We start from the raw sequence: 17,177 nt of genomic DNA, 5'->3' as shown, positions 1-17,177 counted from the left end.
CCTTAGCTCAGGCCACAATCTTGCTAAGTGATAGCATCATTGATGTGAAGTGCCATTAAAAATGCATTAGAAATGCCACCTTTTTTTTCTTTATTCCAGTAAAACCATTTATTTGCTGAGAATTTTATTCCTTACTTCAACTGGGCTTTCTTGTCAATAATTATATATACCAAAGCATTTTCTTCCATTGACTTGCGATCTGCTAGCTCCATGGTGCTAATTACCTCAAATTGACAGTGGCTGCAGAATCACCTGCCTTCTGTTTACAGGCCAACCGTTCCATTACTTTACCTTTGGGATCTTCAGTACAGTGCCTTTTACACTGAAACAATTATTTCCATTTTTTGTTTTTTAGTGATTTCTTGTGTTTATCAAGGTAAAGGGTGGGGATGGGAGTACTTTTTTTCTATTGCATGCCATGTCAGCCTCAAACACACAGAGCAGGTAAAGCACAGTCTATTACAGAACCAAGTTTCCTTTACTCCAACATTGTGTTCTAATTACAATTTATTACACCTTGTGACCTCTGACCAAGATGTGCAATTTTGTACTTTTGCCATTAAGCATGGGATTTGGACTGGCCAACTTGGATGCTTACAGTACCCTTTCAAACCATTAGACTGTGTTGGATTTAAGACAGGTTAAAGGAAAGTGTATTAACCCACTCCACCACCCAACAGTGCCTATTATTCAAAAATCAGCAGAACAAATTAAAAGCCTGGAACTCTCATCAAACCAAAAACACTGGGTTAACATCTCAGTTTAAAGTTAGAAACAAAGTGCAAGTGCAGTGAAAAACTGTAAATAATTCAGAATCAAGACTAGATTGTCAAAACAAATCAATGATGAGCTGCATGAAAATTGTGTAGTGAAGTAAAACCACATTCAGTATTCATCTTCTATCAAGGGATAATACCCACCCCAAATTTCTCAGCTGTTAACGACAGGAGCATTAGACAATTTGCCATGTCCCATTATCTATCTAACTTACAAATAAGGTACCATGAGACACAGGAAGGACAGGGCATTAATGTAGGTGTAAAATCACTTTTGAATCAAAAGCCCAATTTACAATTCCAGATCCAGTGCACCTTTTGCTAGTCCAGGGGTGAGTAATAGTGCTGTTCCCCCTATCTTAACCATTACATTCCAACCTCTAAAATTAAGCCCCTTTTTTAAAAAATTCCAGAATGCCCCCCAGTGACCGAGGCACAAAATACCTCTGATTTCAAGCTGCTGTGCAAGAAGGAACAGCAACTATTGGTTGCAGTGGGGGTAGTTAAGGAAACAGAGAGTTTGTTACTAGGTCCCGGGTTCCCTCACATTTTCACCAAGACTTTGTTACATTTACCTGGGAACGGGCTCCATCAGCAGCTTTACCACTGCTGGGGGGGTGGGGGAGAAGGGGGTGCCTGACAAATAGACAATCACTCTCCTCGCACACAACCAGCCACTAAACGTTTCAACCTCATTCGTTGATGATTATAATTCAAACAGTGAAGCAAATGAACCTCCAGAGAGAGTAGATCCTCTGAAACAGTGCAACATTCAGCCGCTACACACCCTCAACCCTCCCCTCCCAGTCCCACCTGATGGTACAGCCCACGTCCTTTTCCGGCGCTTTGGACCAGCTCAAAGTCGCGTGTAGAAGAGGGGGGAACAATAAATTAAACAGTGCTTGAAATCTGTCTAAGGTATAGAAAGGTTAAAGTTTTGGGTCAAAACTATTGTAAAAACATGACTTTAGTCTGCTGAAGGAGCATATAAATAACATTAACATAAAATCCATGTTTACTACATAGTTAAATTCAAAACCTCACCCCATTCCAGTGAGTAGAGAACATACAAGCCCGGGGGAGGAAGAGAACACAATGTTCGTAAGGGGTAAAATCTCTCGAAAAGAAAATCTTAGACTAGCAGTTATTTGATTTTTAAATCTTAACATAACATTTCCGTAGTATGTTGATGAAATTATGTTAAATTACACGCAGAAACATTAAGTCATTGTTACCAACTCCCCCTAGGTAACCGCGTGGAATGGTACATCCCAGAGCGGGTAGGGGCGGGGGTGTGTTAGCTCTTCCGCGCATGCGTGCGAGACATTTCCGCCTTCCGGGGAGACGATGGTAACCAGGGGGGGTAACTCGGAGAGGGTCCTGAATTGGGGAGTTTTGTGTGAGGGTGGCAGGGCCCGTTCTCACTGGGGTGGGACGCATAGGGTGGCTCTGGAGTCAGCCGGAGTAATGGGTCGAGTAAGCGTGAGCAGGGCCCCACCCGTCCCCCGAGGGCAGGGGTAGATCCACACCCAGCGCTTCCTGTTTGGAGGCTGTCACTGGGCCAGGGCTAAACCCATTGGTATTTGGGCCGGGCCGGGCATCGTTCTCTGAATACCTGATGGTCTTTGTCACTGTTTTACTACTGCAGCGTACACTACCTGTGCATCCTACCTGAGATGCCTTACATTGGGCTAGGAATCCGTGACCTTTCCCGCCCCTACAGCTTCTTCAGTGGAGATGAGGGAGGGGGTTGATGATGTGACCGTTCCTAGTTTTTAATATTTGGCACAGTTAATGCCTACTTGTAATGTCTGCTCCTTGCCTGAGAATGTCTCACTGGATTGGCGATCTCTCTTCCGTTGCTGATTTATGGCTGTCTTTGGAGCTGGTGCTTTGTCATGGTTGTTTGTGGTTTAGTATCCGACACCTAGTTTGACCGGGCCTAATATAGGTATCAAATTTGTATTTCCCGTTTGTGAAGCTGAAATGGGGGCAATATTTTGGATGAGGCTGAATGCTCAGTTGATAGCTTACAACTGGCTTCCAGTTATTGCTGTATTCATAGAATATTGATGTTACACTTGGCAAAATATTTTTTAATGTTGAATTATAGTGAATTGACCCTATGTCTTAAGTTATCGGTGTAAAATCAGAGTGCTCAGATAAGTTTCCAATGTGAAGCATATGTTTTGCAGTAATGGTAGCATATTAGTTATGCTACTGGCATGGTGACCCAGAAACAAGGACAAAAACCTCCGGAGAATGTTTAAATCTCATTATGGCACTTTGAGAATTTGAATTCAGATTTTTTTTAAAACTGGAAATAAATCTAATAGTTAAAGTGACTCATTCAAACCTAATTGATTCATTAATGGTCTTTGGAGAAGAGCATCTTTCATCCAAGTTAACATCATAAAGGAATAAAAACAATATATGGTCCATAGGTAATATTAGGAGTTCAATTAAATTTAGGTTTTTTTTCCCCCCAATGTCTTGCATGTACAACTATATGCACATTGACAGCTTTGTTGGTCAGTATTTTGTGACAGATGTCCAGTGGGTGTGGCGTAGTTTGCATTTGGGATATCTGCACCTAGTTTTCTACTAGGCTCTTGCCATTACACTTTGCTATAGACTACCTATAGCTAATTGTTCCACCATTATTCATTGTATAAGTATTTTAGCAAGTTGCTTTATCCGTGATTTATAGTTTCCAGGTTGTCATGTTTGGTTTACCTATTTTCACCTTTGTTCACTGACTACCTGCCCATTAGTTAAAGGAAGGGGAATGAAATGATCTAGGCCACTGTTCTGAGAGCTGTCACATTAGTGAACACTACAATTGTGCTAACGAGAAATGTGTTTTATAATAGATTTTAACATACAGGTTAAAATGGGGTATTTCTAACATAGACAGAGTCCCTTAGAGGTGCAATTGCCCTTAAGGCTTTTCTAAACTTTATTTTAACTTTGTTTATCTCTCCTTTCAATAGGCGACACTCCGTCCGTACCTGAATGCGGTTCGTGCCACGCTTCAAGCAGCACTCTGCCTGGAAAATTTCTCATCACAGGTGGTGGAGCGCCATAATAAACCAGAGGTGGAAGTGAGGTAGGGCACAGTTGGTTTGTAAAATTGGTCAGTTGGCTTTCAGATTTCTCAGATGAAGCATCGTCTTGGGAGAAACAAAGAAATCTGCAATGCAGTTGTCTGTCTGGTTCTAGGGATAAATGTGTGTGTGTTTATTTTTAGATTGTGCATATGACTTTGAGTTGACTGCCAAGTTTGTACAAGTGAGAAGTTTATTGGTGTGGTAGAGAACTGGGAACAAGATTATCTGCATGTACTGTTTGAGAATAAGATGCGTGGGGAATTTTTTAAAATGAAATGTTGATACTCAGAATCTCAGAATTGTTACGGTGCAGAAGGAGGCCATTTGGCCCATCGTTTCTGCACTGACTCTCCGAATGAGTAACTCACCTAGTTCCATTCTCCCACCTTCTTCCCATAACCCTGCACCTTCTTCTTTTTCAGATAAGTCTAATTTCCTTTTGAGTGCTTCACTTGAACCTTCCTTCACCGCACACTCAGGCACACTTCACACACACACATTCCAAACCTGAACCACTCGCTGCATAAAAAAATTTCTTCTCATATCACTTTTTGTCTTTTACTAATTACTTTAAATTTGTGCCCTCTCGTTCTTAATCCTTTTGTGAGTGGGAACAGTTTCTCCCTATCCTGTCGAGACCCCCCCATGATTTTTGAATACCTCTCCTGTCCACCTCCTTTTCTCTAGGGAAAACAGTCCTAACTTTATCTATTTTCATAGCTGAAGTTCCTCATCCCTGGAATCATTTTCATGGATCTTTTCTGCAACCTCTCTAATGCCTTCGCATCCTTCCTAAAGTGTGGGGCCCAGAACTGGACGCAATACTCCAGCTGAGTCTGAACTAATGACTTATACACATTCAACATAACTTCCTTGCTCTTGTACTCTATGCCCTGATCAATGAAGTCTGGGATACTATATGCTTTATTAACTGCTCTCGCAACCTGTCCTGCCACCTTCAATGATTTAAGCACTTATACACCCAGGTCCCTCTGCTCCTGCACCCCCTTTAGAGTTTTACCCTGTATTTTCTATTGTCTCTCCATGTTCTTCCTACCAAAATGAATCACGTCACATTTCTTTGAATGGAACTTCATCTGCCACTCATTCCACCAACTTGTCTATGTCCCTTTGAAGTTCTACACCATCCTCCTTGTAGTTCACAGTGCTTCCAAGTTTTGTATCATCCGCAAACTTTGAAATTGTGCCCAGCACACAAGATCTAGGTCGTAAACATATATCAGGAAAAGCAAGGGTCCCAACGCTGACCCTTTGGGAACTCCACTGCAACCTTCCTCCAGCATGTGAAACATCCATTAACCACTACACTCTCTTTCCTGTCGCTCAGCCAGCTCTGTATCCATGTCCCTTTTTTCAATGAGCAATAACTTTGCTCACAAGTCTGTTGTGTGGCACTGTATCAAATGCTTTTTGGAAGTCTGTGTACATCACATCAACAGCATTGTTCTCATCAATTCTCTCTTACCTCTTCAAAAAAAGCTCCGGCAATTAGTTAAATATGATTTTCCCTTAAGCAATCCATGATGGCTTTTCTTAGTTAACTTGCATCTGTCCACGTGACTATTAATTTTGTCCCAAACTATTGTTTCCAGAAATTTCCATCCCACAGAAGTTAAACTTATTGGCCTGTAGTTGCTGGGCTTATCCTTACACCCTTTTTTGAACAAGGGTGCAACATTTGCAATTCTCCAGTCCTCCAGCACTACCCCTTAGTCTAAGGAAGACTGAAAATTATGGTTAGTGCCTCTGCAATTTCCAGTCTTACTTCCCTCAGTATCCTTGGATGCATCTCATCTGGTCCCAGTGCCTTATAAACTTTAAGTATGGATATGGTGTTTGCAGCAATGATAATTACTGCTGTGTTTCCAACATCCCACAGAACGATACAACACTGATCTACCTCATCAAAACTGTACTGTGGGGTAATTTCTGGGACATTTATTTTGTTAGAGTATAGGAAGTTAAGTGGAGAGCTAAGTCTCGCAGGCAACTTGGTGTCAAGCTTAAGAATGCTGCAGGTCGAGATCAGGGAGCAGATCACCTACATGCAGTATTTGAGAATGTTTTTGAGGACCTTTGTGAAAAAACAAATGGGTGCAAATAGTTGGTGGAGATCCTAGGATTCATTCTAATTATTGGATAGTAATGCCCAACTTTTTCTTGGCCAATAACAGGAGCAGTAAAGAGCTGCTGTTGCAGCCCTTGATCATCAGCAGGAATGAGAAGGAGAAAGTCCTCATTGAGGGCTCAATAAACTCTGTACGGGTCAGCATTGCAATCAAACAGGTCAGTATCTAGCTTGCCTTTTAGTCCATGCTTGTAACTATTAAGACCCGGATTATTCCATTCATCTCTTGGAGTGGAAGCTGAGAAAGTGAGTGAAGATTGATTGCCCTTCATTAATGAGGGCAAGGTGGAAATTAAATCGTCTGCTCCCAAGTCAAATAGTCAACCGGACTCAATTTAATGTTCGATTTAGATGTCCTGGAAGTTTTTATTTGGTTACCTTTTAAGAGCTGGGGAGGAATTTGTGTTTTCTCAGAAATATTAACTGTGACTTTTCCATATTCAGATTTAAAAGGGAGGCTCCTTAATGATGCAGTTGTTTTACTGGAAACAACGGCAATAATATTCATTCTTCTCATTTCAACCTACTCTTAAAGGTTTATAATTCCTCTAAATTCATCCCCACTCCTTCACTTTTATTTCACTGTGGCAAGCTAATCACCTGTGATTAAGGAGGATGATTAACTTGCTCCAGACCCCTGGCCATGCCATTGATTTGTCCCTTAATATCAAATCTGGTCATTTTTCAGTCCTAATCCCCTTCTTGTAAAACAAAGCATGAACTTATCTAAGCAAAAGGAGGAAAAAGTACTGCAAATGCCAAAATTCTGAAACCAAATATAGATAATGGTGGAAATGCACATTGGATCACTCATCCACTATAAAAAAAAAGATGGTTTAATATTTTAGATATAACACTCTAGCAGGACATTGACTAAAGTTTTAGCCTGAAATGTTTACTGTTTTGTCTCTTTAGAAATGTTGGCTGACTTACTGTGTATTTCCAGTATTTGCTGATTTAATTCCATGTACAACCTCTGTTTGGTAGCTGAGTGATGATTCTCCCTCTGATCTTCCTTGTTTCTCTTGTTGCTACATAGGGATGTCTGAGCATGTAGATGATGTTAGAAACTCATTATAGTTCTAGATGGAAACCTGCATCTTCTCTCTAGCGCTATATGTTGGTTCTCCAAACCCCTTACTAATTTTGCTAAAGCTTGCATTTTGTGCAGCAGTCAACATCTGTTTAAAAATAAATGTGGGCGAATATTCATAATTCTTTTACTGTTTCATCTCAACAAATTTTAATTGTTTCTTCCCTTCTGTAGCTCCCCCAAACAGTTTTCAGTGGCACATTGACAAGTCTGCATGTGCTGACCTTGTTTATTGGCTGCCCTCAAAAACGTTAATATTTTAAAGACATTCCTGTACCTTTACTCATGAGCTATAGGCAGGTTAGAGTTTGTACCTGTTAAAGTTTTGTGTTTTTAATTTCAGGCAGATGAGATTGAAAAGATCCTGTGTCATAAATTCATGAGGTTTATGATGATGCGAGCAGAGAATTTCTTCATCCTCCGGAGGAAAGCTGTTGAGGTAATGCCAATATACAGAGCTTGCATTTCAATTTAAGACTTATTTTTCAGCGGTACCTGTCAGTTAGACAGTGTTAAGGACTTGAGGCCAGTTGAAGTCTTTTGATCTGTAGATACTCTATGAATAAAAAAGTGTTTGTTTGAAATCTCAATGATAAACTTTCATTCTTTTTTCCCCAACTATTTTCAGCTCCTGCCCTGCCAAAGGCAGTGACTTCTTTCTGTGAATGCTTCAGGAGGTGGGAATGCAGTGCAGCACGCACTGTACTGTTCTACTCATTTAGGAAGTGCTCATCTCCTCAAAAATGTAAATAGAAGTTTAACCAGAACATTGTGTGCACTGCACATCCTATCAGTTATAGATCCTCTTTTTTCCACCCTGCTCTGAAACATTAAAAAAAAGCTATTTTCTTCTATGTTGAGCACCTTCTGTGAGCCCACTGGTGATATGCCAGGCTTTCTGTCTGAGGGAGTGGGCAGGCAAGAATATGTATCCAGTGGTCTGCATGAAAATTTGAACATCATTCTGGGCAAAGCCCATGTCTTACTGCTTGATGGTACACTGTGGAAGTTTATCATTGAGATTTCAAACTTAAATACTTCTTTCATTCATTCATGTGGGTGTTACTGGCAGGGCCAGTAATTATTGCCTGTCCCTAATTACCCTTGAAGGTGGTTGTGAGCTGATGCAGTGTGGGTGTTGAAGGTATGCTTATTGCGCTGTTATGTAAGGAATTACAGGATTTTAAGCTAGCAATAATGAAAGGATGGCAATATATTTCCAAGTCAGGATGGTGCATGACTTAGAGGGGAAGTTGCAGTTGCTGGTGTTCCCATGTGCCCTGCTGCCTTTGCCCTTTCAGGCAGTAGGGCTAATAGGTTTGAGAGGTGCTGTTGAGAGCCTTTGCAAGTTGCTGCAGAGCATCTTGTAGATGATACACACTGAAGCCACGTACATTGGTGGTGGAGGGAGTGAATGTTTAAGGTGGTGGATGGACTGCCAATCAGATGGACTGCTTCATTCTGGATGGTGTCAAGCTTCTTGCATGTTGTTGGAGCTGCACTGATCCAGGTGAGTCAAAAGTATTTCATCCCATTCCTGACTTGTGCCTTGTAGATAGTGGAAAGGCTTTGGAGGGGTCAGGAGCTATTTGCCTCAGAATGTGGCAGGACTGCAGAGCTTTAATTGATCCATTGGTTGTGGAATCATTTGGCTCTGTCTATAGCATGTCTACTTTTTAACATTCATGTAGTTTTATGTTGTAGCTTCGTCATTTTTAGGCACACCTGATGCTCCTAGCATGTTCTCCTATACTCCTCATTGAACCTTAAGGTTGGTCCCTTGGTTTGATGGTAATGGCAGAGTGAAGAATATGTGAGGCCATGAGGTTACTGATTTTTGGTGGAATATAATTCTGCTGCTACTGATGGCCCACAGCATCTCACGGATACCCAGTGAATTTTGAGATCTGTTGTGAATTTATCCTGTTTGGCACAATACAATGGCCGATATCCTCTGTGTAAAGATAGGACTTTGTCTCCCCAAGAATTTTGTGATGGTCACTCCTATCAATGCTGTGATGGACAGGTGCATCTACGATAGGTAGATTGCTTAAGGCCATCTGCTGCAGACCCAGCTATGTCCTTGAAACAGCCAGCTTAGTCACTTGTAGTATTCCTGAGCCACTCTTGGTGATGGGCATTGAAGTCCCCCACCCAGAATATATTCTGTGCTCTTGCTACTCTGTGTTTTTTCAAAGTAGTGTTCAACATGGAGGAGCACTGATTCACCAGCTGAAGGAGGATGGTAAGAGGTTTCCTTGCCCATTTTTATCATGATGCCATAGAACTTCATGGGGTCCAACATCAATGTTGACTCTTAAGGGCTACAGTGTCTCAGTGGGATAGCAGAATGTGGTCTTTATGTACTCCACATGTGCAAGTGATAAATACTGAAGATTGCTTTTTTAGCATGCAGAATGAAGATTTTCTTATTGAAAATACGGTTGAAGAGACTGGGTTGTGCAGTGGGTTAGCATACAAAGTTCTTATCTTTGGGATGTGGATCTGAACCCAGACCCAATGGGATAAAGTCTCACCTTGATGAGAACAGTATTCATCAAAAACTTTGACAAGGATTAATGCCAGAAATATTTCAGACAGAAATTTTCCAGAACTCAGCTTAAGTTTTGTATTCAGTTAGCACGAAAATATCAAGATAAAAGCAAAATACTGCAGATGCTGGAAATCTAGAACAAAAACAAAAATACCTGGAAAAACTCAGCAGGTCTGACAGCATCTGCGGAGAGGGATATAGTTAATGTTTGCAATTCGAATGACTTCATCAGAAGAGTCATTCGGACTCGAAATGTTAACTGTATCCCTCTCCGCAGATGCTATCAGACCTGCTGAGTTTTTCCAGGTATTTTTGTTTTTGAGCATGAAAATATCTGTTGAGGGAAGTCACCACTTATTTTATATTGGTTTGGAATAAGGTATTATTCCTGTCCCCTTTGAATTGCTGGAGAGAGTTGAACATGTCTGTAAGTGTATTAAATGAGATTCACTACTGTCTCCTTGTTTCCTTTCTCCTGGCAGGGCTATGACATCAGTTTCCTGATCACCAATTTCCATACTGAACAAATGTACAAACACAAACTAGTTGATTTTGTCATCCACTTCATGGAGGAGATTGACAAAGAAGTCAGTGAAATGAAGCTGTCATTAAACGCCAGAGCTCGCATCGTCGCAGAAGAGTTCCTCAAAAATGTGAGTCTTTCCTCGCTCCTTTCCCACCACCAAAATCAGCAAATTCATAATAGTGCTCAGCTGTTCTCAATACTTCTGTGCTACTCAACTTTTCAGAGTTGAAAATTGCAGCCCAATTGTTCTATGGTGTTCAGTTGCTGAGTCTGTCAGTATTGCATAAATTAGCTTGATTCAGTATTTTCTGTGCAAGTCTTATTTTGCAGTCAGTGGTTTTTGCTTCTCGGTAGATGAGTTCCTCAAATGTGTTTGACTTCCTCCTTAAATGAGACTTTTTTTTTAAGCATCATTGCTTTTATGCAGTGCAGTGACTTTGTTGAAAGGGAAGTGTGCTGAACTAGCCCACTGAGTCCCTGCTTTCCATTATTTGTTCTCTGGATGTGGATGTCACTGGCCACATTTATTGCCTATCTCTAGCAGAGATGATGATGGTGGACCTTCCTGTGCCACTCCAGTTCTTGTGGTGATGGTGCTCCCACAACAGTGTTAGGCAGGGAATTCCAAGATACTGAGTCAACAACATCAAATGAATGATAGTATGTGTCTGCTAAAAACTGGTGGACAGGAACAAAAATATAATCAAAAAGGCTAATGGAATGCTATCCTACATCTCAAGAGGACTGGAAAACAGAAATCTATGTAATGCTATAGATGCACAAAGCTCTGGTTAGGCCCCATCTGTGTTCAGTTCTGAGTATCACACATCAGGAAGGATATATTAGCCTTGACTGGGGTGTAGCACAGGCTCACCAGAATGATCCAGGGACTAAAAGAGTTGAATAGAGGACGGATTGAATAAAGTAGGCTTGTATTCCCTTGAGTATAGAAGATTAATAAGTGAAATAATTGAGGTGTTTAAGATGGTTAAAGGATTGGCTAAGTTAGTTAGACCAAAAGAGTTTCCTCTGGTGGGGAAGTCCAAGACAAGAGGACAAAGCCTTAAAATTAAAGCGAGACCATTCAGTGGTGATGTCAGGAAGCACTTCACACAGAGTGGTGAAAATTTGGAACACTATCTCTCAAAAAGCTGTTGAGGCTAGGACTACTGAATATTTCAAAACTTAGTGGTAGATTCTTGTTAGGCAAGAGTATTAAGAGATGTGGAACCAAAGCAGGTAAATAGAGTTTAGGTACAGATCAGCCATAATCTAGTTAAATAGCAGAACAGGCCCAAGAGACTGAGTGGCTTTCTCCTATGTCCAAGTCAGAGTAGCGTGTGACTTGGAGATGGTGTTTTCATGACACTGCTGCCATTGTCTCTTTTGTCAAAGCAGGTTTGGTTGAGTTGTTGCAGTGCATTCTGTAAATCATCCATATTGCAACCATAGTGCACCAGTGATGAAAAGGGTGGATATTGACATCAGTGGTTGGAGTGTTAATTCAGCAAACTTTTGTTTTGGATGGTATTGAGTGGCATGATTGGTGTTGTAGCTGAACCATCCAAGTGATTGGTGCATATTGCATTATCCTCCTCACTTTGTAGATGGTAGTGAGACATAGAGGTATCAGAAGATGAGTCACCTTTTGTAGAGTACCCATGCCCTTCTGCTCTTATAGCTGTGGTATTGATATAGCTGGTCCAGTTAACCTCAATAAAGGTGTCGAGAAGTTGCTGAGCTTTTTAACGCACTTGCACAGAATATAGGGTCGCTGGCAAGGCCAGTATTTGTTGCCCATCTCTAATTGCCCTTGAGAAGGTGATGATGAGCTGCCTTCTTGAACTGCTGCAGTCCATATGATGTAGGTACACCCACAATGTTGTTAGGGAGGGAGTTCAGGATTTTGACCCCGCCACTGTGAAGTAATGTTGATGTAGTTCCAAATCAGGATGGTGTGTGGCTTGGAGGGGAACTTGCAGGTGGTTGTGTTTCCATGGGTCTGCTGCCCTTGTCTTTCTAGATGGTCGAGGTTGCAGGTTCGGGATGTGCTGTCGATGGAGGGATGGTGAGTTGCTGCAGTGCATCTTGTAGGATAGTACTGCTGCCACTGAGCATCGATGGTGGAGGGAGTGAATGTTTAAGGTGGTGAATGGGGTGCCAGTCAAGTGGACTGCTTTGTCCTGGATGGTGCTGAGCTTCTTAGGTGTTGTTGGAACTGCATCTAGGCAAGTGGAGAGTTTTCATGACTTGTGCCTTGTAGATGGTAGACAAGCTTTGGGGATTGGGGAGGTGAGTGACTTGTTGCAGAATTGCCAGTCTGTGACCTGCTCTTGTAGTCATGGTATTTAAATGGTTGGTCCAGTTCAGTTTCTAGTCAATGGTAACTCCCCAGGAATTAATAGGCTAGAGTGAACTGCGTGACTAGTAATGTTGCTCATTTAAGAACAGCATATGCTCTTTTTCGTATGGACATATTGAGCAGTCTCAGAGGTGGGGAAAAGGGGAGAATGTGAATTTTGAACAGGTCTAATACCAAAGCATAGTATAAATAGCATGACAAACAAATTCTGTCACAGGAATTAAGTATGACAAACATGAAATACATTAATAAAAACAAAAAAACTGCGGATGCTGGAAATCCAAAACAAAAACAGAATTACCTGGAAAAACTCAGCAGGTCTGGCAGCATCAGCGGAGAAGAAAAGAGTTGACGTTTCGAGTCTTCATGACCCTTCGACAGAACTTGAGTTCGAGTCCAAGAAAGAGTTGAAATATAAGCTGGTTTAAGGTGTGTGTGTGGGGGGGCGGAGAGAGAGAGAGAAATACATTAAGCAAGACTTGCTATTAGCAGATCTCCTAATACGTTGCTCACGGAAAAAACTTGCTTACCTGTTATCTTTGGTTTGGCTTGTATATCTTTTTTCTTGGTCTCTGTCTACTTCTGGTGTCTTTATAATATTTTTGCATCTGCGTCGTTGAATTTTGTTTTGCTTGTATTGCTATTGTGTTTTCTTTTCATTTATGTTTTCTCTCCATACCACCTTCAATTTCTTTTGTTTGAGATTATTGGTGGAAGGTATAGTGGCTGGGGAGGAATCCAGATAGGGCTGTGAGGACATTTTGGGTCACCCGTCAAGGGATGGAGGTGGCTGGGAATTTTGATAGTTTTGTCCCATTTTGCTCCACAATTGCTCAGCTTATTCGTACTCATCGTTTTTCACCAGGTCACCTGCTCTACATTCGTATTCTTCCTTGATCCATCTTCATTCTCAGCAATGCTGTTATGTATTGGGCAAATGTGTACAAGGCAAATATGTTCCCGTAAAGACAAAGGGGCGGACCAAGTCCGGAGAACCCTGGATGTCAAGGGACATAAAAGTTAGGATTAAGAAAAAAAGAGAAGCTAATGGCAGATACCAAGGGCTCAGTACGGCAGAGTCCTTAGATGAATATAAAAAGTGCAGAGGAGAACTTAAAAAGGAAATTAGGAAAGCTAAGAGAGTGCATGAGAAAGCATTGATGAGTAAAATAAAGGAAAACCCAAAGGAGTTTTTTAAAATATATAAAGAGCAAGAGAATAACTAGGGAAAGAGTAGGGCCAATTAGGGACGATAGAAGTAATGTGTGTGGGGACCCAGAAGACATGGATGCAGTCCTCAATGAATACATTGCATTGGTATTCACAATGGAAAAGGAGGATGCAGATATAAACATCAGGGTGGAGGACTGTGAAACATTAAAGGAAATTAATATAGAGAGAGAGGAGGTACTAGCAGGTTTAGTGGCCGTAAAAGTGGATAGATCTGCAGGCCCGGATGAGATGTATCTCAGGCTGTTGAGGGAGGCAAGGGAAGAGATATCAGGGGCCCTGGCAGTAATTTTCAAATCCCCTATGGCCACAGCTGAGGACTTCTAATGTCTTATTATTAAAAAGGGAGGAGGGGATAGACTAGGAAATTACAGGCCAGTCAATTTAACCTCGGTGATGAGGAAGTTACTAGAAAGAATTCTGAGGGACAGAGTATATCTGCACTTGGAGAAACACTGATTAATCAGGGATAGTCAGCACAGATTTGTTAAGGAAAGGTTGTGTTTGACAAATTTGATCAAATTTTTTGAGGAGGTAACCAGCAGTGTTGATGAGGGTAATGCATTTGATGTGGTCTACATGGACCTTAGCAAGGCTTTTGATAAGGTCCCTCATGGCAGACTGGTCAAGAAAGTAAGAGCCCATGGAATCCAAGGCAAAGTGGCAGGTTAGATCCAAAATTGGCTGAGAAGCAGGAAGCAGAGGGTGATGGTAGACGGATGTTTCTGTGACTGGAAGTCTGTTTCCAGTGGGGTTCTACAGGGCTCAGTGCTGGGGCCCTTGCTGCTTGTGATGTACATAAATGATTTGGACTTAAATGTAGGGGGTCTGATCAAGAAGTTCATGGGTGACACAAAAAGTGGTGGAGTGGTAAATAGTGAGGAGGATAGCCATAAATTGCAGGAGGATATCAATGGACTGGTCAGGTGAGCAGAGCAGTGGCAAATGGAATTCAACCTGGAAAAATGTGAGGTAATGCACTTTGGGGGGTCTAACAAGGCAAGGGATTACACTATGAATGGTAGGACCCTGGAAAGTACTGAAGATCAGAGGGACCTAGGTGTGCATATCCATAGATCCCTGAAGGTAGCAGGGCAGGTAGATAAGGTGGTGAAGAAGGCATATGGGACACTTGCTTTATTAGCTGAGGCATAGAATACACCCAGAGGGTGGTGGGAGTCGAGAACTCACTGCCTGAAAAAGCGGATGAGTCAGAAACTATCGTAACATTTAAGTAGTAGTTAGACGTTCACTTGCGTTGCCATTTTCTCCAGGGCTATGGGCCAAACGCTGGAAAATGGGTTTAATGTAGTCAGATCTTTGTTGACTGGCATGGACATGATGGGCTGAATGGCCTCCTTCTGTGCTGTAGACGCCTGAATATTGCCGCTTCATTGCATCTCATCACTGAGATATCCTTTCCAATGCTCTGTATTCCCTGATTGACATCTTACCATTGGCTCTCCCCTTGCCCATCTTCTCAGTTCCCTTCCACCTCTTACATACTTCCTCTTCTTCCATTGCCCTCCTGCTGTCTTTTTCTGATGCCCTTCTCCAACCCTGTCTTTCTCTCTACCTTTTCTTGGCCTCTCCCTCAATATTTTCTCTTTCATTCCTTCCACCTTGACCACCTTTCTCAGTTTCTCTTCCCTTCTTCTTTTCTCTATACATTGCAGTCCCCATTGCCACTATTTACCCCCTTTCTCTTTGCTGCCCCTTCCTTCTTCCCTGTAGTTTCCCATTTGCTTAATATACTGCTTGATTGCTCTATATTTACAGTTTCATATGGAGTTAAAATAGTTTGAAGGGGGAAAGGTACTCAAGGGTATAAATGCCACGAGCTTTTGGGTTCCAAGTCACAGCGAATTCCTGTTCTTAGCTGTGCCTCTCTAGAGGAAAACCAGAAGGTATAGCTATATTGTGCCCTTTGTAATGACTGATTAAAGAGTAATATTTGCAAAGTCTTGGTTTGCACATCAATTGCATGTAGTTTTGTGCTTACCAAGAATTCTTCATTTGTCATTAAAAGCATACTGAATGTGATAACAACCCTATTTTTCTTTTTGCAGTTCTGATACTAGTTGCATTTGCTGTTATCTAACAAGACCAAGGTTACGAGGAACTATGTGAAACTGCACTGCTGGAAGGAAGCTTGGGGCGGGGGTGGGTGTAATCGTCTGCTGAAAGGGACACATACAATAACCTGACCAGCCTGCTGGGAGGGGCTTGTACAATAACCCAACCAGACTGCTGGCTTTAGTATTATCAGATCATTTTTCAACTGATACTGTATTTACAACAGCATAATTCTGCTGTCATTAGGTCTTTCATAAATTGAAGGGACCGAGTTAATGCATTTGTATTTTGAAAAATAAAACAAAATTTCATTCGTAGTTTGTGTCGCAGCCTCTCTGACTTTACTCCTTAATCAACATCTTTAAAGACAGTAAACTTAAGTTTAAGGTAGTAAATGGATGCAATAAAACCTGCCAACAATGACCATCCAGAATTCCTGTTAATAATGGAAAGAGTGAAACAAAAAGCAAAATATTGCAGATGCTGGCAATCTGAAATAGCAAATGTTGGAAACACTCAGCTGGTCAGGCAGTATCTGCAGAGCGGAAGGTATGATTAACACATCAGGATGATGATGTTTTGTCAGTACTGATGATAGGTCATTGACCTGAAACGTTTACCCTACCACCTTCTCCACAGAGGTTGCCTGAGCAGCAAAGTGTTTCTATCATTTTTGGATTCTACTGGTGCTTGCTCTATCTGTCCCAAATTATACTCCAGTTTGAAACAACAGTCTCTAAATAATTCATCATTTGTATATTTCCATCATAGTGTCCATGAGGCAGGAGAGTCCACATTCTTAGTCTTTGTTTTAGTTATTCTATTTTTATTCCATTACTTGTATATTAATGTTTTTAATCGAAGTAAAATAGATCGTAATGTAACCGTTTGGAATCACATTATGGATTTTGTTAAACTGTGAGTGGATGGAGATTTTATTGCTTCTATGACTTTTTATGGCAGCAGCCGATGGATGATCACTGGCATGAGTTTCACAGTTCCACTTGTGGAAAGGTGGAAAGTTCTACTGATCCAGGACACTGGCATTGAATGGTCAGGTTGCCATCTGTATTACTGCTCTTTACATTGGTCAACAGGGTGCTTTTTAAAACACAAAAATGTACTAGGGCAGCACATTGAAGTAAGATGGAGGCTCTCACATGTGCTTGGTAAATTCCCAGTTTCAACTAAGCTGTTAATTGAATGGGAATAATTAAACCTAGATATGTTAATCTTATTGCTGTTATTGCCACTAATATGTAATGCCTTATGCTTTTCAATATTAAAAACCTTTTGCAGTC

The 17,177-nt window shown here is 41.4% G+C and overlaps 2 protein-coding genes across 10 annotated transcripts in view; one reads left to right on the top strand and one right to left on the bottom strand.

Annotated features, from left to right (window-relative positions):
* The window catches only part of tada3l (transcriptional adaptor 3 (NGG1 homolog, yeast)-like), a 16,068-nt gene extending 13,505 nt beyond the window's left edge, over positions 1–2,563 (bottom strand). The window contains exon 1 of one of the 8 annotated variants that reach the window (XM_041191019.1): positions 2,448–2,563. The gene's annotated coding sequence lies outside the window, so the exon portion shown is untranslated. Of the gene's footprint in view, positions 1–224; positions 795–920; positions 1,165–1,220; positions 1,327–1,351; positions 1,506–2,447 lie in introns of those variants that run through there. The other 7 variants (XM_041191016.1, XM_041191015.1, XM_041191021.1 and 4 more) reach the window with 7 other exon arrangements.
* Positions 2,063–17,177, top strand: arpc4 (actin related protein 2/3 complex, subunit 4). Of its 2 annotated transcripts, none has more exons than XM_041191023.1 (6): positions 2,063–2,126; positions 3,770–3,885; positions 6,082–6,193; positions 7,472–7,567; positions 10,165–10,335; positions 15,870–17,177. In XM_041191023.1, the coding sequence occupies exons 1-6, from the start codon at positions 2,124–2,126 to the stop codon at positions 15,873–15,875; spliced, it is 504 nt and encodes a 167-aa protein (XP_041046957.1). In that variant the 5' UTR covers positions 2,063–2,123; the 3' UTR covers positions 15,876–17,177. The 2 variants fall into 2 exon arrangements, with proteins under 2 accessions (XP_041046957.1, XP_041046958.1); XM_041191024.1 differs by lacking the exon at positions 2,063–2,126 and adding an exon at positions 2,708–2,727.

The sequence above is a fragment of the Carcharodon carcharias genome, chromosome 7 (assembly GCF_017639515.1).
Source record: "Carcharodon carcharias isolate sCarCar2 chromosome 7, sCarCar2.pri, whole genome shotgun sequence".
Lineage (NCBI taxonomy): Eukaryota > Metazoa > Chordata > Chondrichthyes > Lamniformes > Lamnidae > Carcharodon > Carcharodon carcharias.
Note: the sequence above shows the minus strand (reverse complement) of the source record. Positions and strands in the feature narration are given on the sequence as shown.

Bases quoted from the DNA above. Each gene is read 5' to 3' on its own strand.
- arpc4 (XM_041191023.1), top strand. The intron at 3,886-6,081 runs GTAGGGCACAGT...GGCCAATAACAG, and splicing joins AAACCAGAGGTGGAAGTGAG to GAGCAGTAAAGAGCTGCTGT. The intron at 7,568-10,164 runs GTAATGCCAATA...TTCTCCTGGCAG, and splicing joins TCCGGAGGAAAGCTGTTGAG to GGCTATGACATCAGTTTCCT.